We start from the raw sequence: 25,384 nt of genomic DNA, 5'->3' as shown, positions 1-25,384 counted from the left end.
TTTCAAGAATGCTCCATCGGTTAGAATGCTTTGATTGTCCGTCCAAGGGAGGCTGGTTGCAAGATCAAGAATTCGAGGGTCTTGCATTCTATACTCCGTGATCCTGCCCTGTCATTGGCTCACCACTCGCTTAGTTGGCAGTACCAGGACTTTGATCCAGTTTGGCCAATCAGCACTCACCGCAAATCAGTCTCTGGGCTACGCGCTACGCAGAGTCCCTACGCCCTGATTCCTGATGGGCTTACTTCCCCTGATTCGTGGTTCCCGTCCAGATCAGTCCGCCCTTTCCCGTTTCCTACAAATAGCCTTCCCCCACCCTCCTCTCTCTTCCCTTTCTCATCCATTCTCCGCCAACCGACTTTCCATCAACAAAACCACATTTTTCATCAAGTCTATCATCTAAGATGGCTCGTACCAAGCAGACTGCCCGTAAGTTTATACATATCTCCTCTTTTATTCACTCGCCGCTCTACCGCATCGTCGACACCTGAATTATCAGGTGTCCGCGTTGAGGGGGAAGGCGAGTGACGCGTTGACGCGAAGTTCCTTCAGAACAGAGTGCTAACTGTCTCAAATAGGTAAGTCCACTGGTGGCAAGGCTCCCCGTAAGCAGCTCGCTTCCAAGGCCGCCCGCAAGGCCGCTCCTTCTACCGGAGGTGTCAAGAAGCCCCACCGCTACAAGCCCGGTAAGTCTCATCTCATGTCATTGAATGGCAACGCCACACTATGTTCTCGAACATCTTCTAACAATCTATGAATAGGTACCGTCGCTCTCCGTGAGATCCGTCGCTACCAGAAGTCCACTGAGCTCCTGATCCGCAAGCTCCCCTTCCAGCGTCTGGTTCGTGAGATCGCCCAGGATTTCAAGTCCGATCTCCGCTTCCAGTCCTCTGCCATCGGTGCTCTCCAGGAGTCCGTTGAGGCCTACCTCGTCTCTCTCTTCGAGGACACCAACCTGTGCGCCATCCACGCCAAGCGTGTCACCATCCAGTCCAAGGACATCCAGCTGGCCCGTCGTCTCCGTGGCGAGCGCTCTTAATTTTCCTCTTTGAAAGAGCTGGTTTTCTGAAAGGCGATCAGGGGTTTGTTTTTATCTTTTTATCATGACTACTGGCGATACATGATGGGTTTGCTTTCAAATATCAATGGGTTTCGGAACCGGGTTGCTTCGCAATTTTGCTTTTTTATCGATGCTACTGCTCACCATCGATTGATGGATCAGTCATGGGCATGTACATTATGGGGCTCCCTTAACATGATGCCTTAGCGCGCATCATCTCATGACAAGACTTCTTAATGCAGTCTTCTATGATTCAACTTCTTTTCTTCCTTGTAAATTTTAGAGTCTTTTCGAGGCACAGAGTAGTTTGTTGTGACAAACGCGAAAAGACGCGTTTGACTGTTGTCCTGCCTGTGCTCCTCTGGAGAGTGGGTGGGCTCGTGTCTTGCTCGTTTGTGTTTGTTCTGCCCACGGTACAGTCGCGACTTTACCCTTGCAACCTATACAAATTGGCGACCACACCATTGCTCAACCGAACTTGTTTGGTAAAAACACGGGCAAAACCACTTTAAGCCCAAGAAATGGCCAGACCCATCAATTGGGCCAAGTTTCGTTTCTCGTCAAGAAGAAACCCCGTGACACTCCAGTTTACTCCGAATGTCCCCGGAAGGTTTCCCCCCAATTACACAACGTGGAACGAGCCTTACAAGAGGTCGTCCTTTGCTCAAGTCCGAGGCTATAATTAGACTGTAACAAACCAAGTAACAAATTTACACTCGAAATTGTGATATTTTGCAGTATTTACATCTGACCACTTGGAAAACCGGCGAGTAGAACGTGAATACCTGCTTGGGCTGGGATTTGCAAAGTCGATCGCCACCCGAACCTGCCCTCGATCCCAGCTTGGCAGACACTCGATATGAGATCACCTTGACTCAACCGTGATCCAAAGAAACGACCACGACTAGAAGACCCCCCAATCATACTCCGGAATACAATGAAACGGTTGAGCTCGGACTTTCTATCCAGTTTATACTCGCACACGACATTGTAGACCCTCTCGCCGAATTGTGAATATCCCGACATCTAGAATTTGATCGCCACTGAAGAACCCTGCTGCAAGTCATATCATGACTGGGCTGGGATCGAGTCACAATGAGATCAACATGTCATGAGCACTGGCTGCCTTCGCTAGAATATCAGAATGACTCATTGCTTCCTATTCAACAGGTCCTGGAAGGACGAGAACCACCCAAATCCATTGAGAAATCGAATCGAATATCAGATGATCACACCCCAAAGTGTAGAGAACAAAGGATTGGATCAAAGAAAAGATCAGATCAAACCAAAAACTTGGAATATATTGCCATTCCTGGTACTTGTAGAGATATGATTTGCTGACTCTGTGATTACCTAGAGGTAACCGGGGTATTTTCTAGAATCATAATGCAGGGTTGGCAATTTTATACTTCATTTATAGATTCTCCAGTAGATTACATACCAACCTGTCTATATCCGGACAAGCGAAACAAGGCTGAGTACGGGGTACTCTGTACATACGCTGTACGTGTATTTGTGAGGTTAGAGTCCAGTTGGATGATAGGGCTATATTGGCCTTGTATCGCAGGTGTCAAGATTGTCGATGCCACGCGGATTCACTGTGGGGACGGAGTGACTTGAACGCGTACTTTGTTTCCTTGATCCTACCACCAAACCGGACTAAAAAGTATTGAGATTGCAGAATTTGGTAACTAAAACTAAGATGAATCGATTGATATAAGTTGACGCGTATTTCATCTCTTTGGTACCAAGATCAATGCTATATCTTGTCCTAGTGAATGTATCTACTTCTAGTGGGTCCATCTGACGGCTGCCGGCCTGAGGCGAAAACGAAGGCACCAAGCTTCGATGGAAAATTCTAGCTTACGCCGTGGAATTAGTGCAGGTGACGACCAGCTTGAGAGAGCAAAAATACATTGTTCGTTGGGAGTGGGCCCGATTAACCGGGAGGTACTATGCATTTGGCATACTAGAAATTTTCAATTTTAGAGGCACTGGGACTCCTAGTACATGGAATAAAAATCCTCTACCATGCTCAAAATCTTCTCACAGGGCCTCGGAAGTTTACAAATGAAAGGCTCTTATCCAAAGATAGAGCATGCAGGGTGCAGAGGTAATCTTGGATGTAGTATCTACAAGATATGTGCCTTTTACTTGACCAAGGCGTCGCTTTCTATTAGCCAACGGCCGCGAAAGACGGCCGGCCCTAGAGAGTGGCTCACATTCAGAAACGGGGACATGGCAATCCCTGGAAGAAGCACACACGGGCAGCCTGGGAACTCTCGAATCGGAAACTGGGTCTAACCATCTTATACGGCAGAGAAAGGAGGACAGACAACTGGCCATCCTCCCATATTATCATGGATGGGTTGCTTTCTATGGGCGTACTTCTGTACAGAATAACATAATAATTCCATTGCTTAGCATATCCCTATACCCCATGGGAGGTCGGAGGAACACGGGCTACACCCATGTTCCAACGGACATTAAACAATAAGGCGTCGCGTTCCTCGATTCATTGAGAAATCTTCCTCTATAAGCCACCTTGATGTGTGGCAGGCAGGTTTATCATAGCGAAGAATGGCCGTGAAGATCTATTCCCTTTGTGGTCTGGTTTGCGTGGCTTGTGGGCGCGGTGGCCCAGGCTTCACATGGGATCCTCCCGTTAATGCTTGAAACTATATTGACATTGATCCTAATCTTCCATGACTCATGTATCTAAATATATCCATGGGTACATGGATATAACTGCATTGCTTACAATCTCGGAGTAACCACGGCGCTAATTTGGGAAAGAGGGATGTCATTGGTATCTATTCCTAATTGTAATTTGATTATATATCCGGGGCGAGGGGCGAGGTGGTGATCTGGAGTCAATCATGGAGTCAGCCAGGAGAAGAAGGGGAAGGATGACATCAATGGCTCCGGGTATCTACGGAGTTCGAGTGAATAAGCATATGGTGCAATTTATATTTAGGCACCGATATTCTAATGATCAATCATTTCAAGGCTGCATAAGTTGGGTCGGTGTGCAGAGTACGCAGTACATATCTGTGTACACATGGAGTTTAGCCGGCCATAAGGTGGGTAAACCCTTAGGGAACGGGGTATGGGGTACGTGCACCGGAGATACCTCTGATATAGAAGCTTTGTGAGATCTGTGTATGTTGGAGATGGAGGACTCTAGGTCGATCTACAAGATATCTACGGAGTATTCTCAGACCCCATAATGCGATATGGAGCTTCCCGAGTCGGCAAGTTACCGACTCCGAGGTGGAACGTCAAACATGGGCCCAGAATTGATGCACGGCCCCGCCGAGAGCTACATCAGTTTGGAATTTTCTTTGCATCTTTTTTTTTACCTTGATATCTCACCTACTCTATGATCCACACGCTCTACCTACCAGAACTAGAGCGAGAGGTACAAAAAATCAGAAAATGAAATCTAAAACCTCCCGATCTTTAATAAAAGGGGGTTAGTGACTTAGGTATATCCCTGACACCATATCCCCCATAAGTCTAGACGGTGGAGATAGAGTGGGAACTGATATTACTTCAGCACGGAACTTGGGTTTATCCTAACGCCGAGCCAATGGAAGCGATGCCGCATAGCCGGGTGGCTTGGCACGAAGCTTTTTTTTCTCCGCCCAAGTCACGCGCGAAAACGTGGCTACAGTTTGCATTCGATTTGCCTCCGGCTTCTGTTAGCAGCATCTACCGCGATGAATACCTCGGTGTCTACGTAGACGTCTACGTAGACGCCTACGTAGACAACTTGCGAATTATACGGAGTACCATCATAGCAATAGAACAGACTTCTCCAACCTTGAAAGCCTGTACGGAGTAAGGCGAAAGATGAATAATCCTGATAGGGCTTATATCTGCATCGGGGCAGACGTCCGCATCCGTCCCCACCCATTGCCCACTTGTCACCTTTCTCATTTTTCTTTATTCACTCTTAAACCTGCATAGCATGAGATCAATATGAGCTATGCAACCCACGCTAAAAATCTGAGAGCAAACTCTTTTATATAAGTGGAGGTTCCTGCTGAATTTTACCTCCGATTCTTCATTTCCACCTCCCATATACCTAATCGATATCTGCCCCTGTGCTCCCCTCTTGCTATCCCCGCAAGCGGAGCCTCAGGAACCCACACATAATCAAGCTCCATTTCACCTTAATTGACAATTGACGCACGAACTTGGAATACTCGCAATCCCAACACATCACCTGCCCACCATGGCAGCGGATATGGAACAGGCCTCGGAAAAGATCGAGCCTTCTGCCCCAACAAAAATCCCCTACTGGCGCTTGGTCTCGGATCAGGGTGTCGTCACCCAAGAGATTATCGACCATACCTACCCCGGCTCAGGAACGGATGAGGATCCTTTCGTAGTAACATGGATTCCCGATGACCCTCGCAATCCCATGAATTGGAGTGAGGCCAAGAAGTGGACGTTTACCCTGTTGGTTGCCATCGCAACCTTGGCCGTTGCATTGGTATCATCTGCCTACACCGGTGGTCTTCGAGAGATCATGGTGGAGTTCAAAATCGGACAGGAAGTCGCCACTTTGGGTGTCTCGCTGTTTGTGCTCGGTTTCGCGGTAAGTCATCGACTCTCTAGATAAGCTCTTGGTTTTTGGCCTGGAGCTGGTACAGTTCGTGGTGTATGATCTCTAACATTCTTTGCTTGAACTGTAGATTGGACCGTTGCTCTGGGCTCCACTGAGTGAGCTGTTTGGTCGCCAAATTCTGTTCATCACTACATACGCTGCCCTCACAGCTTTCAATGCTGGTGTTGCTGGCTCTCAAAATGCCTGGACCCTAATCATCCTTCGATTCTTTGCCGGTTCCTTCGGTTCCTCGCCTTTGACCAACGCTGGTGGTGTGATTGCCGATATGTTCTCTGCGAAGCAACGAGGTATCGCCACGAGTCTGTTTGCTGCCGCACCTTTCCTCGGCCCTATTCTGGGCCCCATCACTGGTGGATTCATCGGCATGAGTGCTGGCGGCTGGCGATGGGTCATGGGTTACCTTGCTGCTTTCTCTGGAGCAGTTTGGATCATAGGCTCTCTGCTGATTCCCGAGACCTATGCGCCTGTGCTTCTCCGCCGCCGTGCGGAGAGATTGTCGAAGTTGACGGGCAAGGTCTATCGCAGTAAGATTGAGGTCGACCAAGGCAAGGTCACCCTTAAGGAGTCGTTCAAGCTGTCTCTCTCTCGCCCTTGGATCCTCCTATTCCGCGAGCCTATCGTCTTTTTGCTGTCTCTTTACATGGCTATCATCTACGGTACCTTGTATATGATGTTCGCTGCCTTCCCTATTGTCTATCAGCAGTCGCGTGGCTGGAACCAGGGTATAGGCGGCCTCGCTTTCCTCGGTATTATGATTGGCATGATAATAGCTGTTGCCTATTCTATCTGGGATAACAAGCGCTATGTTAAGGTATCCGAAAAACACCAGGGCTTCGCACCCCCGGAGGCACGTCTTCCACCATGTCTCATCGCATCCGTTGCGGTCCCAATTGGCCTGTTTTGGTTCGCATGGACCAACTATCCCTCCATCCACTTCATGGTCAGCATCGCAGCCGGCGTTCCCTTCGGCTTTGGAATGGTCCTCGTTTTCCTCAGCATCCTGAACTATCTTATTGACGCCTACACCATTTTCGCCGCCTCCGTTCTGGCTGCCAACTCCGTCATCCGTTCCCTCTTCGGTGCCGTTTTCCCCCTCTTCACCACATACATGTACAATGACCTTGGAATTCACTGGGCTTCCTCGATCCCGGCCTTCTTGGCTCTCGCCTGTGTCCCCTTCCCATTCTTGTTCTACAAGTACGGGCCTGCGATTCGCGCCCGCTGCAAGTTCGCCGCCCAGTCCGAGGCTTTCATGCGCAAGATCCAGGAGCAGTTTAGTACGGCGCCGGTGCCGGACGAGAAGGTGGAATACGACCGCACTGAGGCTCCCGCGCCCGCCGGCTCGATCTCTAGCGAATCCGAGGATGGCGTTGGTGAACCGCTCGCTGCCGAGCGTACTCGCAGCCGTAGGCAATCTGTCGCTTCAAACCGCACTGGTGCCTCGCTAGCTCGCACGGTTACCTACGAGGGAAACCCCTACGATGTTGACCGTGTTAATACTCGTGAATCTTTCAAGCCATAGATGGCTGCTGAGCAGCTTGGCTATACTTCCTCCGACCCCTATTATCTCTCGACCGGGTTGTTTATTCATACACGCCTGTGTTGCTCTAATCATAGTTTCTATTTCCTCCCCCCCCATGTCTAAAAAAGCTTCCTTCTTGCATGTGTTACGTTTATGTTTGGACTGATACCTGTTTATACCATGTCGACCTCCGACTAATGTTTTTATGGGATGGATGCATTACCTTAGAGCTGGAGTTCGTGTTTTGTTTCTTGTCTTTTTTTTATAGCAAATATGACTTCTCAATTCATGTCACTATACCACAGACTCTTAGGTATTATATCAAGATCATTAGAATATATCCGTTTAGCTCACTCATCTCTAACCAACGCCATCGGAACCTGTACCCGGCACTGTTTTCACCCGCTTTTCGGATGACTCTTATCGCCACAACTCCGAGGTCAGATTCTCGACTTTTTGCCATTGCTCCTCGTCACGCTCATTTGGTTTCTGTTTCTGTTTTCTATTTCTTTCGTCCATTCTCAGTTTGTGCACATAGATGCGGTATTGGATATGAACCTCAACAGTCTTGCACCCAGGGCCTCGAGCTTACCCACAACCATCCTCCGCCGACCGATAACCCCCAGATCCCAACCCCAGGTATTGCGCCGAGCACGCCCACAACGCCGGCACAAGTCCAATCCTGCGGAAAGGAAAGCCTCCGAGTGTAAATCCACACCTCCACATTCACAACAATTTTCGCACCAGTCAACCTCCTCAGGTCCATCGAGGCCACCAGACACCATCCCCGCCGTTGCTACTGCCGCCGGAGCACCAGCCACACTGCTACGCAGTCGTGGATTCCGCGATGTGATCAAAGCCAGTCCGATCGGGACATTTGGACGATGGTATGCGCGCGTGCAGGAGCGCAAGCCATACACGACGCAGTTCTGGAGCGCGATTGTCATCTATCTATGCGGCGATCTGAGCGCGCAGATGTTCTTCCCCTCCGAAGTTCCTGCGCCTGCGAAGGAAGATGGTAATGATGCGCAAGGAGGGGGTGAGACTGTCAGTGCTGGATATGATCCGTTGCGAACTCTTCGGCACTTATGTGTCGGAGCTGGATCGAGCATTCCTTCTTACAACTGGTACGTGCCTCCAATGCAGGAGTGGATTCATACGATCCATGGATTTTAGATGTTTATTGTGAATTTATATCCTTGTCTGGTACTGACATCTTCGCCCAGGTTCATGTTCCTCGGCAATCACTTCAACTACCCAAGCAAGTTCCTCTCTATCTTGACTAAAGTCGTGGTACAGCAGACTTGCTTCACTCCTGTGTTCAATACGTACTTTTTCAGTATGCAGTCGCTTCTGGCGGGTGCGACGCTCGAGGAAACCTGGGAGCGTCTCAAGAAGGCTCTCCCTGTCAGTGTCACGAACAGTGTCAAGCTCTGGCCGGTTGTTACTGCGTTTAGCTTTATGTACGTGCCAGCGCAGTTCCGGAATGTCTTCTCTGGCTGCGTGGCGGTTGGCTGGCAGACTTATCTGAGCTGGTTGAATCAGAAAGCGGCGAAGGAGGTTGCTGCTGCTGAGGCGCTTGCTGCCGCGGAGGGAATGGGTTCTGGTGCGTTCCATGGTGTTTCTGGAGGGAACATGGTCTCTGTTGGGACTGCATGAATTCATGATACATAGATAAAAAGTACAGTTGAAGGTGATGGGATTTTGTATAGATTCATAGATTACAGCGGAATCTCGGCGTTGGGCACGTTTTTTTGGTTCTTCTCTTTCTTTTCTGGCTTCTGAGCGATGCATGAGATATCAAGAGCAATTCATGAGATCCAGACTTCAAGGTCTCTTATATTGTCTGTCATTCTATGCCCATCTCCATACAATTCCCAAATGAGTGGTCAGCCAGTAGGAACAACGGGATTCTTAACGCCGATCGCCATATGACGCAAATCTAGAACAACACTCCCCAGAACAGAACATGATCCCCTCCAGTCGCAGGCATGTCCTGCCCAGAGAGAATTGAGGATCTCGACTCCAGCGACTATGGATCCGACTTCACGCCAGACGAAGAGGACCTGCTGAACAACCTACTCAGCAAAGCCGTAGCGGAACACGCGACCGACGCCGCCACCTCGACACCGACCTGGACCTCGACTCCAACGCCCATTGAACGTATAACCGCGCCAAAATCCCCCGAACTCGCCGAACTCGAGTCTCTACAACCAACAGTCCTAGCGGCCCTCGTCGCGGATATCGAGGATGGCATTGAGCCACCGGTCGTTCGGCTGCCTAAGGTGCTTGGCCGGGAAGGGCCTCTCTCGCCATGGCGGCAGTCGCAGCCTCGACCAGGCCCGGCGGTCAGATGGAATCCGAGTGCTATGGGGAGATCGAGTCCGCATGCTGGCAACAGCAACAGCAACAGGTCCAGCCCGTCTGGTATGCTTTTCCATCTGAACTATTCCCCATTTGGTCCAATCTTATCAATGGATTTCATCGTGTTAGTCCTGAATTGAGCTGACGACATATTATCCGAAGCGTTTAGTCGAGCACTCTAATTCAACGGAGGGTCGAGAAAAAGAGCGCGAGCGCAACGCAGCCCGTGAGCTCGAATGGACGCGACAATCCAATGCAGTCGATACTCGATCCCCTGTCGAACGGTTTCGACGAGCACCTAATAAAGCGTTTTCAGTGACGGACTTGGTTTCGCCTGCGTGGTGCGAGCTGCAGTACTGGTATACGTTGACCAAACATGGGCGCAAGAGGAGGACTCCTGCTATGAAGAAGGGGAGCTCCATGCACAAGACGCTCGAGGATGAGATCTACACTACTGTCCCCGTGGAAATCACGACCAAAGAGGATGCGTGGGGTCTCAGGATTTGGAATGTCATCCAAGGATTGCGGATGCTGCGCGAGTACGGTATCACGCGCGAGCTGGAGGTTTGGGGCGTTGTCGACGGGGAGATTGTCAATGGTGTTATTGATCAGTTATCCTATGAATGTCCGGACTCGGAGCTTGAGGCTACTGCTGCTGGATATTATGCGGACGCTGTAGCATCACGCGCTGCACTGCCGGAGTATCAGATGTCCTTGTCGGATTATTTGCTGTCCTCTTCGCAGGGCGGGATGAAGCTTTCGGATCTGGGACAAAATCAATTTGAGGAAATGAGCGCTGTTGAGCCGGAATTGCCTGCGGCTGTTCATAATCTACCCCGGATTTATTTGACAGATGTGAAAACGAAGGCTAGTCGTTCGTTACCCACTGTGAAAAGCTCGGGGTTCCGACCGACTCTTCTGCAGCTACAACTCTACTACCATATGCTCAACCGACTGATCACGAGTGACGATGTCACCATTAATATCCTCGCTGCACGATATGGCTTTGACGTTGAATGTCCGTTCACAAAAGCATTTGTCTCGGAGGTTGGCGGACTGAATGATCAGTTCTTCGATGCTGTCTCCTCACAAGAGTCTGAACAGAAAGCGAGTCCTCCTTCTGCCAGTCAAGACTCAACCAGCATGCTCATGACACACAACAACCTATCCCGTCTTTGGAGTCTCATGATAGACCAAATGCGCCTCACGTTCCTCCCCGAAACTTCTCTTGAAACACAACCCATCGCACCGTCAATCCCATCTGTCTCCCAGCCAGAGCTTTTGGAAGAATACCCAACTCTCCTCTCTCCTGTGCTCACAGCCAGATATCTCTCATCTACCGCCAACGAGGATCTAGAGAGACAGCTTTTGGGAAGCCGATCATTCCTCTTCGACCCGACGACCCTGACTTCCTACCTCACCGACCAGATGACTTGGTGGAATGGCCAGCGAGATCCCCGCGGTGTAGATATCATGGACGCATGGAAATGTCGAATTTGCGAGTTCCGCGATGAATGCTCCTGGCGCCAGGAGCGTGAGTTGGCTTATGCGAGACGTGGACGGGGCCAGAGAGCTGGGTCGGCGGACATATAATTCTAGTCCAAGTCTGGCCATGAGGGTTGTAATGTGTTTAATTATATCGCTTCTTGTACATGTTCAGCGAATACAGACATATGGGGTTCATTTGAAACTGCCCAAAGCTGCGATCGACCTTGTTATGGACAGCGAGGAAAGATCGATTTACAAGCTCTGTATAAATGCAAAGTACCTCCCATTATCAAGATTAACTGAGTGAATAGACACGAAAGACATCCAACAGCCAAAGTCATCATTCATAAACCCCATAGCTTCCTCACAAAGGATAACTCCTAACTTCATCCTCCTTCTCAACCTCCAACCCAGCCTCAACCTGCTCCTTATGCTTCCGATCCAAAAACTCCAACAAAACATCCTGATACTTCTCCTTCCCTTTATACCGACTAACATCATCCCCCCAACTCCGAACCGCATCCGCCAAACGCCCAGGCACATAATCCTCCCCCACAATCCCAGTCACCGGCTCAAAGTACGTCCGAATCGTAAAAACCACCGCCCCAGACCTGGGCAACCTCCTCAGCGACTGCCTCTCCGAGCGAAAGAAGTGATTCTCAATAGCGCGGTTCTTCTCCGCCGTACTCCACGACACCGTCTCCGCATCCTCAGACCCAATACTATGCGACCACGCCAGGTTATCATCCACCTGGATGAAATAGTTATTCCGTAGAACGGGCTCCTCGGGCCGAAGTCGGCGGAAGAAATTCATCATGCCTTTCTCCAGCTTGCTTTTGTATCCTGGTACGTCGCCCGACGTGTGGATTTCGGATAATCGCATGCCGAATTTGTCGCTTAGGCGCCAGAAGCCCGCGAGCAGGATGGCACCGGCTAGGAGGTAGTATTCGCCGTCTGCGCGCTCGAACATTAGGGCCAGGTCGTCTTGGACTAGTCGGGCGGCTGTGGCCATTGGGTCTTCGGGGAGGGGGCGTTGGGTTATGTTGAAGGTTTCGTTGGTGATTTTGTTGATTATTCCCGTGGTGGTCTTGGTGAACATGCTTGGGTATCGTTCCGGGAGGTAGGCGCATCTGGTGAGAGGGTTGTTAGACTGGGGTTCGTTGGATATGGAGGGGTCATGTGTTTCTTTTCCTGGTACTTACAGTTCTTCTAGTAGCTCGATTGCTCCGTCCATGGCTTCTGGTGCTGTGTGGCAGCCTTTGCTGCCGCGCTCTTGGATGCGGCGGGCTTTGTCTGCGTGGTATTTCAGATAGTTGTTGTCGAGCTCTGTGTTGTGGGGAGATATGAGGTTAGGTTATGCTAGTATGTTTTGATTATTGAAGACTAACCGATACATTCGTCCCATTTCATGCTTCTGAGACCCATTGTGATGAAGTATTTTCTGTCAGGAGTCAATATATGAGTCTATCCTCACTAGGTTGATTCAACTTACGGCCCATATCTAAAAGGTCGATAGGGAATCGGCTTTGTCGAATGGACATCCCATTCGGGGTATGGGGCCGCTGTTGGCCGCTTGAACTCAGATGGAGTCCATTCTATAGAGTGGCTGTCAGTAGGTATGTTTTGTCTGGGCTTGAAATGGTATTTCCATCCATGTACCTACCACCCGGAGGCCTGGTGACTTTGCCTTTCACAGTATCGGGCTTCTCAAGATCAGGGCTCGAAGCTCTGGCCGTCTTGCCAAAGGTCCATTTTCGCGAGACCAAGACAACTAGACATGCACAGAGATTGAGAGCGAGAAAGGCGCCGACGACTTCTTTCGTCGGGATATTGGATAAGATGGCTCCCCGTAGGGATTCGAGCGCCGGCATGATGACAGAAGATCTCGATTCAAGATAACAAGGACGATATAGAAACCACTATCAATTTTACATAGTCCGCAAAATCAATATAAAGTGAAGAAATCAAGATGAACAAGGTCTAGGTATGTACATCGATGTAGTACATAGCGGACATGAAGTGGGCCCCGATCGCCTTTATCAAGTCTATATAAAGTGGAATATCGAATAGTCTTCTCTTGCGAGCTGCCTTTCTTGTCAATCCGATGCGAGATCAACCCTTATCTTTGTAAGTTGAGCAATAGAGTGCGGCTTGGGACAGTGGCGTTGGCTTCATTGAGTCGCGGGGAGAGGCATTGGAGAGAGTGTTCTCCGCACCGTCTTTTTCGAGCTGTTGAATCCGTCGCTGCATGTGCTGGAGGGTAATTGAACCTATTGCTGGGCAGCTGAAGATGCGATTTGTCCCTGGCGAGGCATGGCGAGGGGCTATCTGCCCATCAGAGCTTATCATTCTTCAAGGTCACGGACTTTTTGTCCTTTTGGGAAAAAGGCATGCTACGTCCTACCCGAGAATCTGGCTTTTGTCTCTCTATGTTTGCTGGGATTGAATGTCGATGATTGTTCGAATGTTGATATTTTTACACAATTACTCTGGAGAGCATGTCTTCCCCAGAATAATGTAAGGGTTATCCTGGATTTATACATGACCTGCAGCAGTTCGCTGGAGCAGACAGTACTCGCCCCATTTGCGTCGGAAGCGGTCTGGGATGACTGGAAGATCCGGAATCCAGATCAACCGACCTAGCAGACCGGTTTGGGATGCGTCGAGGAAGCTTGCGCAGGATACCGTCTCCCACTGCGTCTTATCTGTGACGTAATGAGGCTCCAGCTCGGTTGCATCGTGGCCAGGGAAGTAGGAGTCAACCAAGAAAGAACATTGAGAGATGTCAACCTGTATTCAAGTCAGCATAAGATGGGACATGGTCATTTCAACATCTCGTTGCGGCACTTACGTATTTGCTGGGGTCCTCGATGTTGAGATCGTTCATGCCAGACGGGATCTGCGAGGCACCATCCAGACGCTGAATATAGCTCGGCGCGTCCGGGAATTCGCTTGGAAGTAATCCTTCAAATTCGCTTCGGATAAACTTGGCACGCATGTCGTTGGGAAGGAAATAGGAGGACGGGAAGCGATACCACTCCTTGCCGAAACACACCGAGTCTCCTGCCTGCGCGATGTCCACCCGCTGTAGAGGCTCAAAGACCTTCAATGGAGCGCTGTACGCCGTGACCATGCCCAAAGTGCGCAACAAGCCAGCATTGAAAGCGACTAAAACGACTGACAGGGCTGCAGCAATCTTAAGTTTGGTTGGTACGCGCCCGACTAGTTCCTTCGGGTTAGTTGAACCAAGATAGGTCAGGATAATATGGAAACTAAGAGCCGCGCTGAGTGCCAGGAATGGGTATGCAGGAAACATAAATCGCTCTTCCTTGTGAGGCTGGACCGAGAAGATACCAAGCCACATGTAGAAAGGTGCGACCAGGGTCATGGATCGCAGTGAGGTTTTCAAGGAGGTAGTGTGCGATCTAAAGACCATCTGGAAAAACAGTAGAGGTGCGGATAGCATGGCGAGGATGAACCAGACATTGAAGTTGAGCAAGAGGTTTCGAATATAGAAAGTCCACGGCTCTGTCCCAAAAATGTCTGGTCCCTTACCCTCTCCTCCAAAGATGTTGTAGGCAACAATGTTCCAAGGCACAAGGACAAGTTTTCGGAAGAAAGCATAGTCAACTGCAACTTCAAGAGCCTGTGATACACCTTAGTAACCCCATCGAGGCCAGACAAGGACAACTTACCAGAATAGACAAACAACGAACAACACCATCAAATACAGCACACAAGAATGAGCCAAACAATCCGGACTTGAGGCTAATAATAGCCTCTTCAGCCAAAAGTGGGACAATAAGCGCACCAGCAAACGGCCACCCAACTATTGTGCCCAGTCCAAACCACATGATCCCCCGCGCTGTTCTTTGGCTATTGTTCCAATCAAGGAATGCAGCCAGACCAAGCATCGACATATACATGGTAAAAGTGGATGGCAAAAAGGCAGTCGAAGCATGGAACATGCCGGGACTGAGTGTAGTGACCATCACAAACAAGAGACCGATGCGGGGGCTGAGAGTGCGACAGATCGCCGAGTATAATCGAGTCTGGCAGGCTGCACATACAAATGCAAGAACTAACCGAATTGTATAAAATTCAGTTGTCTTGGTGTGAACCACCAAAGACCCCAGCTTGCCTACGGCAGCATGGAGCGAGACGTAGAGCCAGCTCCGAATAGAATAAACAGGGGAATATTCCCATGTTTGGAGTCCATATCCATGCTGTAAATAATGCGCAGGTTCCCAAAAATTGAAAACCTCATCGCAATCTTGGATTGGGGAGAATATCGCGGCGAGTCCGTTCGCGACTAAGCACAGGTAGAGGGTGATATTGAGGGGGATGTAGAAGGGAGGTGGTGGGGGTCTATATAAATGTCAGCAGATTGTTTAATCCCACATATATTAAGTTACATACTGCTTCTTTGTTCGAGGTTTATGGACATCCCCCGCAGCATTGTCGGTCTCTGCCATCTTGCGTGTTGGAGAGGCGTTGGAATCTGGAAACATTGACTTCATCCAGATAGAGTTACGATAACCGATAAGGCTTCGTTGACCGCCCTGTGTAATCCGGCAGATTAAAAAAAAGTTTCCTATCCGACATTTTTCTGATCTTGCGATTTGCATTGGTTTTATTCTATTTTGTGGTCAAAAATCAATATGAGTGATCATCAGAACTCCTCAAATGAGGCTACAGGTGCCACTGAAGGCCCTGCTTCGAAAAAGCCCTGTTTGATCGAGACGCCGCCTGTCCATGGGACCCCAGACACTGGCAGCGATTTCTACGGCACTCCCTTGGCTGGCGCCACCCCAGCCATGAGTACAACTGGGGTGACCATTGAAAAAGATGCAGGCGATATCCCTGTTCCCTCAAAGCCCAGCAATGTGATCCCCGGATTGAACCTTATCCACCACCCCTCCGAACAAGCCAATGGCTCACCCCCAACCGAACACACAACCCAGCAAGAGCAAGATAAGCCAGTGCAAAAAGAAGAGGATTTGGGTACAGAGACCAAACAAGATCAAAACCAACATGTCTCCCAGCCCGAACCCAGCGAGGTAGTGATGAAGGACGAGCCGGAGGCGATCAAAATCGAACATGAAGCGACTGCTGCCCCCGCCGAATCCATGGAAGTCGAGCAAAACACACACCAAGACAATATGATTGAGGCCGCTGCTAAGGGCGAAGATGGCGAAGAAGAAGAGCACCCTGAGTGGGAGGTTGACTCCTCCCCCTACGAATCATCTTCGGACAGTTCAGATTCCTCAGACTCCGATGATAGCGACGATGAGGACTATCCCATCCTCAGTGCCGAGGAGCAAGCGCGGATTCTCATGCTAGCGGAAGGCGGCTCGGATGACGAGGGAGATGGCAAGGGCAAATCGGGTGGACATCTGCGGACCACCAACGAAATCGAACAGGAGATTTTGCCTGTTCCTGACGTCAAGATCACCCCCGAGATGAATATTGTGTTCCTCGGTAAAGTTCATGCCGCTATAGACAACAATGTCCTTGTCGAGGCCAATACCTCAGGAGAATATCAGGTACTTGAGTCGGGCTCCTTGCTTTGCTCTGATGACCGCCAGGTTATTGGTGTAGTAGCAGAGACCCTTGGCAGAGTTGAAAACCCTCTGTACACCATCGCATATGCCACAGCCGCCGAGGTTCAGGAAAAGGGCCTAGTTAAGGGAAAAGACATTTTCTACGTTGAAGGGCACTCAACCTTTGTTTTCACTCAGCCACTTAAGGGCATGAAGGGCAGTGATGCCTCCAACTTCCACGACGAGGAGGTTGCCGATGAAGAGATGGAATTCTCCGATGACGAGGCGGAGGCTGAATATAAGCGCAAGCTAAAGCAAAAGCGACAAGAGCGAAAGGAAGCCAGAGAAGGCCCCCGAGGCAAGAAGCCAGCCCCGGGACCTTCCAAGTTGAACCAGAGTGAGCTCAACTATGACGATGCAGGAGGCGAGGAGGGTTACACCCCTCTTGCACGCCCCACCAACCTCCACGAAATGATGAGTTCCCGCGAGCCCCCAGTCGAAGGCAATGAGCGCGGCGGCTTCCGTGGCGGAAGAGGCCGTGGCCGGGGTGATCGTGGGCGTGGAGGACGAGGCAGAGGGGGACGAGGAGGCAGGGAATGGGAACAAGACCGTCGGCCTCAGCAGGGCAATAGTTCATCCTATGAGGCTCAGCCTCAGGCCCAGGCCCAGGCCCAACCTCAACCCCAACCACAAGCCCAGCCCACACCATACGGCCAACCCATGTACCAACAGCAGCCCCAGTATCCGTACGGGATGGCCCAGCCCTTCGCTGCATATGCACAATACGCACAGCAACAAGCTCAGAACCCGCAACTTCAACAGCAACAGCCGCAGTTTGGTCAAAATGGAGGGCTAGCACAGATGCCTTTCCAGTTCCCTAATCTCCAGGGATTACAACAAATGCAGCCCATGATGTTCCAGAACCCCTCACAGGGTGCTAATCAATTCACCCCTCAACACCTTGCTATTTTGCAACAGCAACAACAACAATTGCTTCAACTTGCGCGGACTCAGCCCATGCAGCATTTCGCTCAGCCCCAGCACCCGCATTATCAGCAGCCCCAGCAGCAAGCACCTCCCCAGGCCCAAACACCTGCTATGAACTTTGATCAAGTCAAAGCTCAGCTGGATTTGCTGCGGAATTTGAGCGGCGGGAACCAAGGCCCTCCTCCTTCTTGATAAATTTGTTTTTCCTTGCATGTTCTTCTGTGATATCCTGGCATCGGAATATTTGCTTTGCATACGGAGCGGGGTTTATGTGGGTTGGAAATCTTTGATTAAGGGCAAGTTTTCTATGGCTTGATTTCAGTGCCTTCGTGTTTGAAGTCTCTACGACGTCAACGAGTCGGTAAATGTTTGAAGCTGTATGTATATCAATGACATTGGCTATAAAAGAACAAACTCGCTATTCGTACATATACAATCGTCCTAGATCTTGATTCTCAATCGTAGGAATTTTCTTCTCAGTATTCAGCTGGCTTGGCACTCTTTGCCAGTGTCCAGAAGCTCTCCATCTTCGCACGGGACAAGGCCTCTTTTGCCGCAGAGTCGGTTTCACAGATACGGGCACCAAACCATCTCTTAAAGGAGCGGCCTTTGGCCTGGCCCTCCCAAAGGAGATTGCAAGTGTTCTCGCTGAAATCCCGAGGCTCTCCCTTGTCATCTTCAGTGGACAGCCAAGACACTTGAGCTTCGGGGCTGTCTGCAGCCACTCGATCAGATCCGGGGTTTTCGGTCCAATCGATGCGGTTCATCATCAGTTTTCGGTAATTGTTGATAGAATGCTTGCCACCTTCAACAATTACCAGATTGAATCTGGGATGCATGACACACATGCCCGTCAGTTTATTTTGCTCTGCGTTTTTGCCGATCTTGAAGCGGTTCCGGCCGCTCGCCAAACTATCGATTCGATATACAGATTGGAAGATTCCCAAAGCGGCATCCTTCTCCTGCTGAGCGGCCAATTTTTCATGACGCTGCTCTTTGGTCAATTTGCGTTCTTCGTTCGCAGTCTCGTGGGCCTCCCGACGATCTGCAATCTCCCTGGTGACACGAGCTTCTACGGCCGTGGGGTCTTTGACTGCTTGTTCGCCCAAGACCCGCATGAGGTTGGATTTCTTGACCTTTGGAGCCGGTGCTTCCACAAGACCCAGTCTGATCTTAGCTTGCTGCTCCTTCAGGTCCGCCATGCGGCGTTGTCGACGAATCTTGGCTTGTTCCTTGGGAGTAAGGAACATGGGCTTCTGCGCAGGCATATGTTTTTCTTGCGGAGGTTCAAGTTGAATAGGATGCTGGATGTAAAGTGTGATAATAGTGTCAGGTGTATCGATTTTGATGTTTTGTGGGTCATCAATTGCATCGTAGTCGCTTCCATTGACCAAGCCTTCGTCCCACCACTCCAGAGCGGGGGGAGCAGGAACAAGGAATGCCTTCTCCACGTCCATGTCCTCGTCGAGACCGGCCTGTCGTGCTTTCTCAGCAATTCTTTTCTTCATAGCCTCCAACTGCGCCTGTCTGCGCAGAGCCGCGGCCTGCTGAATATATTTGCCCTTTTGATTGAATATAAGCTGCCGGTTTTGCCGGGGCTTCGCAATCGTCGCTTTAGGATTGATGGATGGGTCAAAGTAGGGGTTGTTCTTGATTTCTTCGACAGACGGACCGGACAGATCAAGCTGTGGCCCACCAGCGCGTTTCGGCTTGAACTGTTTACCACCACGAAACTCAGGCGTAGCATCCGAGAGAAGTGCGGGATGAAGTCCAACATCCAGACCACCGCGAGCCTTGGCAATGCCTTCATCGTCGCGGACCGGAGGCTGATAGGAGGCTGCGGGCGCACTGGGTCGTTGTTGAGAGGACGCACTGGCTCGTTGAGTAGCTGCAGCAACTCGCGCTTTCATTTGTTCTAATCTCGACATCGCGGGACTGGGTGCTGGCGGAGTAGGACTTGCAGAATCCGGTTGGGGTGGTGGTGGTGTCGGTGTCGCTGTCGCGCCACCGCGCGCAGCTTGTAGACGAGCGCGGACAGCATCTGCCTTTGCCCGTGCCTCGGCCACCATTTTCGCAATGTCTGGCTTCCCCGGAGTAGAGCCTCCTTGACCTGGTGCCGGAGACCCATGGTTGGAGCGGGTCCTTTTCTGGGAGTTGTCGTTCTGGTCCTCAGGGTGAGGACGCTTTAGCGCATTCCCCGATGTGTCAGCCATATTGAAAATGGATTTTCACAATCTCAGTATTCTGGTAACCGTAAAACACAAAATGATTTAGCAGGTAGACATAGACAAGAAAGTCGGGGTGTATGACACGAGGGGATCCACGCAGAAACCCAAACACAGAGCGGTGGGGAGGGGCAGAAAGAATGTTGCTCCGGAAAAAAAAAGTTCGCTCCAGAACTAAAGCACTTGGAGACTTGATCCGAGCACTTTGATTTCGTGCGCCAGCGTTTTCTGTTGCTCAAGGAGCTGCGGGTTACAATGGCAACTTTTGCGCGCCCGGTCGCCTCGACCATTAATGGGGTTGACTTCAATGTCTACTCCGAGGAAGAGATTAAAGCTCTCTCGGTGAAAAGAATTCACAATACTCCGACTTTGGATTCATTCAACAACCCTGTTCCCGGTGGTCTTCAAGACCCTGCTATGGGCGCTTGGGGTGATCATGTGTAAGTCTCGACCCTAACGGCGAGTATATTGTTCAATCTCTAACATGAGAGATTTTCTTCTAATTTTACAGATGCACTACCTGCCGTCAGAACTCTTTTACCTGTACCGGACACCCCGGACACATTGAGCTCCCAGTTCCCTTCTATAATGTTACATTCTTCGATCACATCTTCCGCCTTCTCCGAGCACAATGTGTGTACTGTCTTCGCTTGCAGATGGGTCGCAACCAGGTCAACATGTACACCTGCAAATTGCGCCTGCTGCAATACGGCCTGGTTGACGAAGTCGCTATTGTCGATGCGATGGGAGCCGTGAAAGGTGCCAAGTCAAAGTCCACCAAAGGCAAGGATGACGATTCGGACGACTCAGATGACCCTGATGATGATGACTATATGCAAAAGCGGTCTGAGTATGTCACTCGGCGCATCCGCGAAGCCAAGAAGGAAGGCAAAGTGGATGGATTGATGGCTGGCGGGCAGAATCCTATTGCCGCTGAAGCTAGACGAGAGTTGATCAAGGCTTTCCTCAAGGATATCAACGCATTCAAGAAATGCGCTAACTGCAGTGGGTACGTTGTGCAAAATTTCTCAGCTTTGAAATTCCTATCTAACGTTATGGCAGAGTATCCCCCTCTTATAAGAAGGATCGATACAACAAAATCTTCCGAAAGCAACTTTCTGAGAAGCCGAAGCTTGCGATGGCGCAAGGAGGATTCCAGGCACCGAATACCATGGTCCTCCTCGAGCAAGAGAGAAACTCCAAATCCAAGCAGAACGGTGTTTCTGAGATCCATGGAGCCGAGGAAGAAATCCGCCGTGGGGTGGCTGTCGTGCAAGAGGTACAAGGATCCACCGGCCAAGAATTCATGTCTTCCTCTGAAGTCTATGCAGCTCTTCATCTGCTGTTCCAGAAAGAAAGCGACATCCTGCAGCTTGTTTACAACTCTCGGCCTGTGCCCAAGGGAGTGAAGGTTGTATCAGCGGACATGTTCTTCATCAAGAGTCTCATGGTGCCGCCAAACAAGTATCGTCCTGCAGTCCAGCAGGGTGCCGGAACAGTAATGGAGGCACAGCAGAACACTTCCTTCAATGCGATTTTGAAGGGATGTGACACTATCAACCAGATCAGCAAGGAGATTCAAAACGAGGAAGAGAAGACTATGTCTCGGGCACGGAATTATAGTGATCTCCTTCAAGCTATCGTTCAGCTTCAGGATGTGGTCAACGGCTTGATTGATCGCGATCGTACCTCAGTCACCGGCTCAGCTGCCCTGTCTCAGCCCAACGGTATTAAGCAGATTCTGGAGAAGAAGGAAGGTCTGTTCCGAAAGAACATGATGGGTAAGCGTGTCAACTTTGCTGCTCGTAGTGTTATCTCGCCCGATCCCAACATTGAACCCAATGAGATTGGTGTGCCTCTTGTCTTCGCCAAGAAGTTGACTTTCCCCGAGCCTGTCACAAATCACAACTTCTGGGAGTTGAAAGAGGCTGTTATCAACGGTCCCGACAAGTACCCTGGTGCTTCTTCTATCGAGAACGAAAACGGTCAGGTTATTAACCTCAAGTTCAAGAACCTGGAAGAGCGAACAGCACTTGCCAACTCACTGCTCGCACCATCAAATTGGCGCCAGAAGGGTTCGCGCAACAAGAAGGTCTACCGTCATCTCACCACCGGTGATTACGTTCTGATGAACCGTCAACCAACCCTGCACAAGCCCTCCATCATGGGTCACAAGGCCCGTGTGCTCCCCAACGAGCGGGTCATTCGCATGCACTACGCTAACTGTAACACCTACAACGCCGATTTCGACGGTGATGAAATGAACATGCATTTCCCTCAAAATGAGCTGGCTCAAGCCGAAGCCAGAATGTTGGCAGACGCTGATCACCAATATCTCGTTGCCACCTCAGGTAAACCACTGAGAGGTTTGATTCAAGATCATATTTCAATGGGAACTTGGGTTACTTGCCGTGACAGCTTCTACGACGAGGAAGATTATCACCAGCTTTTGTACAGTTGCTTGAGGCCAGAGCATTCCCACATCGTCACCGACCGCATTCAACTCGTTGAGCCCGCTATGAGAAAGCCTAAGTGCCTGTGGACCGGAAAGCAGATCATCACCACAATCCTTAAGAACATCCAGCCCTCGGACCGTGGAGGCTTGACATTGAAGAGCAAGTCTTCGACTCCTGGTGACCGATGGGGTGAGGGCAACGAAGAAGGCGAAGTCATTTTCCAAGACGGAGAGTACCTGTGTGGTATCCTCGATAAGAAACAGCTTGGTCCTACTGCTGGAGGTCTTATCGATGCTATCCACGAAGTCTATGGATATAGCATTGCTGGAAAGCTCATCGGTATTCTTGGAAGACTCCTTACCCGCGTTCTGAACCTGCGGGCCTTCAGTTGTGGTATTGACGATCTTCGATTGACCAAGGAGGGTGACCGTATCCGCAGGGAGAAGTTGGCCACCGCTCCTCAGATGGGTCGCGAGGTTGCTCTGAAGTACGTGACTCTGGACAAGGCTCCTGGTGACCAGACTGCCGAGTTGAATAGACGGTTGGAGGAGGTTCTTCGTGATGACGATAAGCAAAGTGGTCTGGATAGCGTTTCTAACGCACGTTCTGCCAAGCTTTCTTCTGAAATCACCAGTGCCTGTCTCCCAGCTGGCCTTGCTAAGCCTTTCCCCTGGAATCAGATGCAGTCTATGACAATTTCTGGAGCCAAGGGATCCGGTGTCAATGCCAACCTTATTTCTTGTAATCTTGGCCAGCAGGTTCTTGAGGGTCGTCGTGTACCCCTCATGATCAGTGGAAAGACTCTTCCATCGTTCAAGGCCTTCGAAACCCACCCCATGGCTGGTGGTTACGTTTCTGGTCGTTTCTTGACCGGAATCAAGCCCCAGGAATACTACTTCCACGCCATGGCTGGTCGTGAGGGTCTGATTGATACTGCTGTCAAGACTTCTAGATCCGGTTATCTGCAGCGTTGTTTGATTAAGGGTATGGAAGGCCTGAAGGCTGAATACGACTCCTCTGTCCGTGAGGCATCGGATGGCTCCATCGTCCAATTCTTGTACGGAGAGGATGGTCTCGATATCACCAAGCAGGTGCATCTCAACGACTTCGACTTCCTTGCTCAGAACCACATCTCCATCTCTAAGCAAGTTCAAGCTGATGATTACCACAAACTGGCCAAGGAAAGTGTTACCGATTGGCACAAGGATGCCATGAAGGCAGTCCGCAAGACCGGAAAGATTGATGCTATGGACCCTGTGTTGTCTCGCTTCCCCCCTGGAGGAAACCTGGGAAGTACATCTGAAGCCTTCGCTCAGGAGCTCAAGAAGGTATGGACCCGCCATCTCTCTTTCGTCAACATTTGAAATTCTAACATATTTTTCTATTAGTATGCGGATGTCAACAAGAACAAGCTCATCAAAGACAAGAAGAAGAACATTGAGGGCAAGGTCACCAAGAAGACCTTCGAGGCTTTGATGAACATGAAGTACATGAAGTCTATCATTGATCCTGGTGAGGCTGTTGGAATTATGGCCGGTCAGTCCGTTGGAGAGCCGTCCACACAGATGACTCTCAACACTTTCCACTTGGCTGGTCACTCGGCTAAGAACGTCACACTGGGTATTCCCCGTCTACGTGAAATTGTTATGACTGCAAGTGCCAAGATTATGACCCCTACGATGACCCTTCTTCTGAATGAAGAGATTTCTACGGAGGACTCGGAGAAGTTCGCTAAGGCCATCAGCAAACTCAGCATTGCTGAACTTGTTGATAAGGTGCAAGTGAAGGAACGCATTGGCTCTGGCATTGGCCACTCCAAGGCTAAGATCTACGATATTGATATCGACTTCTTCCCGTCCGAAGAATACACCAAGGAGTATGCCATTGAGACTAAGGATGTCCTGGTTGCTCTGCAATCCAAGCTCATTCCTCGATTGGTGAAACTCACCAAGGCCGAGCTCAAGAAGCGCAACGAAGAGAAGAAGGGTGTCAAGGGCACAACTTCTCAGCCTGAAATTGGTGTCTCGATCGGCAAAATCGCCGAGGCACCAAGAGGCGCTGACTCTGAGGCCCAGCCAGCTGACGATGACAACGAAGATGATGAAGATGATGCCAAGCGGGCCGCCGGAGCTCAGAACCGGGGCAACCAGGTCTCATACGAAGGACCCGACGATGGCGAGCAGGAAATCATCAGACGTCAGGACACCCCCGATGAGGACGACGAAGATGAAATCAGCAAGCCTGCCAAGAGCACTCGCGACGTGGAGATGCGGGACGGTTCTGACTCTGAGGATGACTCTGACGACGAGACCGCCCAAGACACCAAGGCGCGCGAGGATGATGTTATTGGCAAGTTCGAGGAGATCACGAAGTTCAAGTTCGACCCCAAGAAGGGCAACACCTGCAATATCCAATTGCAATACGACGTCGAGACCCCCAAGCTTCTGCTTCTTCCCCTGGTTGAGAAGGTTCTCCACCTCGCTGTCATTCAGTGCATCCCCGGCATGGGCAACTGTGTCTACGTCGAGGCCGACGAGGCCAAGGGCGATCCCGCGAACATTCTCACCGAGGGTGTCAATCTCCTCGCTATGCGTGACTACCAGGATATCATCAAGCCCCACTCCATCTACACTAACTCCATCCACGACATGCTCAACCTGTACGGTGTGGAAGCTGCTCGCGCTACTATCGTCCGCGAAATGGATGCCGTTTTCAAGGGTCACAGTATCTCCGTTGACAACCGTCACTTGAACCTGATTGGTGATGTGATGACGCAGTCCGGTGGCTTCAAGGCCTTCAGTCGTAACGGCTTGGTCAAGGATGCCTCGTCCGCCTTCGCGCGTGCCAGTTTCGAGACTACTGTCGGCGCCCTGAAGGACGTTGTGCTCGAGCGGGGTGTCGATAACCTCAAGAGTCCCAGTAGCAGAATCGTTGTTGGCCGTGTCGGTACTGTCGGCACTGGATCCTTCGACATTCTCGCTCCTGTCGCATAGTCACTCTTTGACTGGATGGAGTTTTGAAATGTGTATCTGATCTTGTGTTTCATGTGTATATTGTGTTTTTTATGCCAAGCTCTTTTGTCATTTTGTCCGTTTTATGTCGC

General features: G+C 50.4%; 8 protein-coding genes across 8 annotated transcripts; 5 read left to right on the top strand and 3 right to left on the bottom strand.

The window, feature by feature from the left end:
- The first annotated feature begins 352 nt into the window (after positions 1 to 352).
- On the top strand, positions 353 to 1,058 carry hhtA (histone H3). The gene is made up of 3 exons (XM_057180787.1): positions 353 to 429; positions 579 to 686; positions 762 to 1,058. Exons 1-3 carry the CDS (start codon positions 405 to 407, stop codon positions 1,037 to 1,039), a joined length of 411 nt encoding a protein of 136 aa, XP_057029173.1. The 5' UTR covers positions 353 to 404; the 3' UTR covers positions 1,040 to 1,058.
- Positions 1,059 to 5,300: 4,242 nt separating this feature from the next.
- On the top strand, positions 5,301 to 7,218 carry N7457_009743 (MFS transporter; the record flags this gene model as incomplete). Its single annotated transcript, XM_057180786.1, has 2 exons — positions 5,301 to 5,666; positions 5,764 to 7,218. 2 exons carry the CDS (start codon positions 5,301 to 5,303, stop codon positions 7,216 to 7,218), a joined length of 1,821 nt encoding a protein of 606 aa, XP_057029172.1.
- A 552-nt stretch (positions 7,219 to 7,770) lies between these two features.
- On the top strand, positions 7,771 to 11,175 carry N7457_009742 (Major facilitator superfamily domain general substrate transporter; the record flags this gene model as incomplete). Its single annotated transcript, XM_057180785.1, has 4 exons — positions 7,771 to 8,345; positions 8,445 to 8,824; positions 9,202 to 9,645; positions 9,752 to 11,175. 4 exons carry the CDS (start codon positions 7,771 to 7,773, stop codon positions 11,173 to 11,175), a joined length of 2,823 nt encoding a protein of 940 aa, XP_057029171.1.
- Positions 11,176 to 11,434: 259 nt separating this feature from the next.
- On the bottom strand, positions 11,435 to 12,941 carry N7457_009741 (heme-dependent oxidative N-demethylase family protein; the record flags this gene model as incomplete). The annotated part of the gene is made up of 5 exons (XM_057180784.1): positions 11,435 to 12,200; positions 12,273 to 12,396; positions 12,459 to 12,511; positions 12,563 to 12,665; positions 12,734 to 12,941. The coding sequence occupies 5 exons, from the start codon at positions 12,939 to 12,941 to the stop codon at positions 11,435 to 11,437; spliced, it is 1,254 nt and encodes a 417-aa protein (XP_057029170.1).
- Positions 12,942 to 13,605: 664 nt separating this feature from the next.
- On the bottom strand, positions 13,606 to 15,581 carry N7457_009740 (dolichyl-P-Man:Man(6)GlcNAc(2)-PP-dolichol alpha-1,2-mannosyltransferase; the record flags this gene model as incomplete). The annotated part of the gene is made up of 4 exons (XM_057180783.1): positions 13,606 to 13,860; positions 13,922 to 14,716; positions 14,766 to 15,438; positions 15,490 to 15,581. 4 exons carry the CDS (start codon positions 15,579 to 15,581, stop codon positions 13,606 to 13,608), a joined length of 1,815 nt encoding a protein of 604 aa, XP_057029169.1.
- A 150-nt stretch (positions 15,582 to 15,731) lies between these two features.
- On the top strand, positions 15,732 to 17,792 carry N7457_009739 (RNA-binding snoRNP assembly protein NAF1; the record flags this gene model as incomplete). The annotated part of the gene is made up of 1 exon (XM_057180782.1): positions 15,732 to 17,792. One exon carries the CDS (start codon positions 15,732 to 15,734, stop codon positions 17,790 to 17,792), a length of 2,061 nt encoding a protein of 686 aa, XP_057029168.1.
- A 284-nt stretch (positions 17,793 to 18,076) lies between these two features.
- On the bottom strand, positions 18,077 to 19,813 carry N7457_009738 (U4/U6-U5 snRNP complex subunit PRP3; the record flags this gene model as incomplete). The annotated part of the gene is made up of 1 exon (XM_057180781.1): positions 18,077 to 19,813. The coding sequence occupies one exon, from the start codon at positions 19,811 to 19,813 to the stop codon at positions 18,077 to 18,079; it is 1,737 nt and encodes a 578-aa protein (XP_057029167.1).
- Positions 19,814 to 20,080: 267 nt separating this feature from the next.
- Positions 20,081 to 25,274, top strand: N7457_009737 (DNA-directed RNA polymerase I core subunit RPA190; the record flags this gene model as incomplete). The annotated part of the gene is made up of 4 exons (XM_057180780.1): positions 20,081 to 20,265; positions 20,337 to 20,834; positions 20,888 to 23,609; positions 23,670 to 25,274. 4 exons carry the CDS (start codon positions 20,081 to 20,083, stop codon positions 25,272 to 25,274), a joined length of 5,010 nt encoding a protein of 1,669 aa, XP_057029166.1.
- Positions 25,275 to 25,384: the final 110 nt, after the last annotated feature.

Source organism: Penicillium paradoxum (assembly GCF_028828445.1).
Source record: "Penicillium paradoxum strain IBT 22861 chromosome Unknown utg000007l_segment0_segment0, whole genome shotgun sequence".
NCBI classification, from domain to species: Eukaryota; Fungi; Ascomycota; class Eurotiomycetes; order Eurotiales; family Aspergillaceae; genus Penicillium; species Penicillium paradoxum.
Note: the sequence above shows the minus strand (reverse complement) of the source record. Positions and strands in the feature narration are given on the sequence as shown.

What these genes read in the sequence shown, in the direction of transcription:
- hhtA (XM_057180787.1), top strand. Translation starts at nt 405, where the DNA reads ATGGCTCGTACCAAGCAGACTGCCC. An exon ending in TCGTACCAAGCAGACTGCCC is followed by an intron (nt 430 to 578) that starts GTAAGTTTATAC and finishes TGTCTCAAATAG; the next exon opens with GTAAGTCCACTGGTGGCAAG. An exon ending in GCCCCACCGCTACAAGCCCG is followed by an intron (nt 687 to 761) that starts GTAAGTCTCATC and finishes ATCTATGAATAG; the next exon opens with GTACCGTCGCTCTCCGTGAG.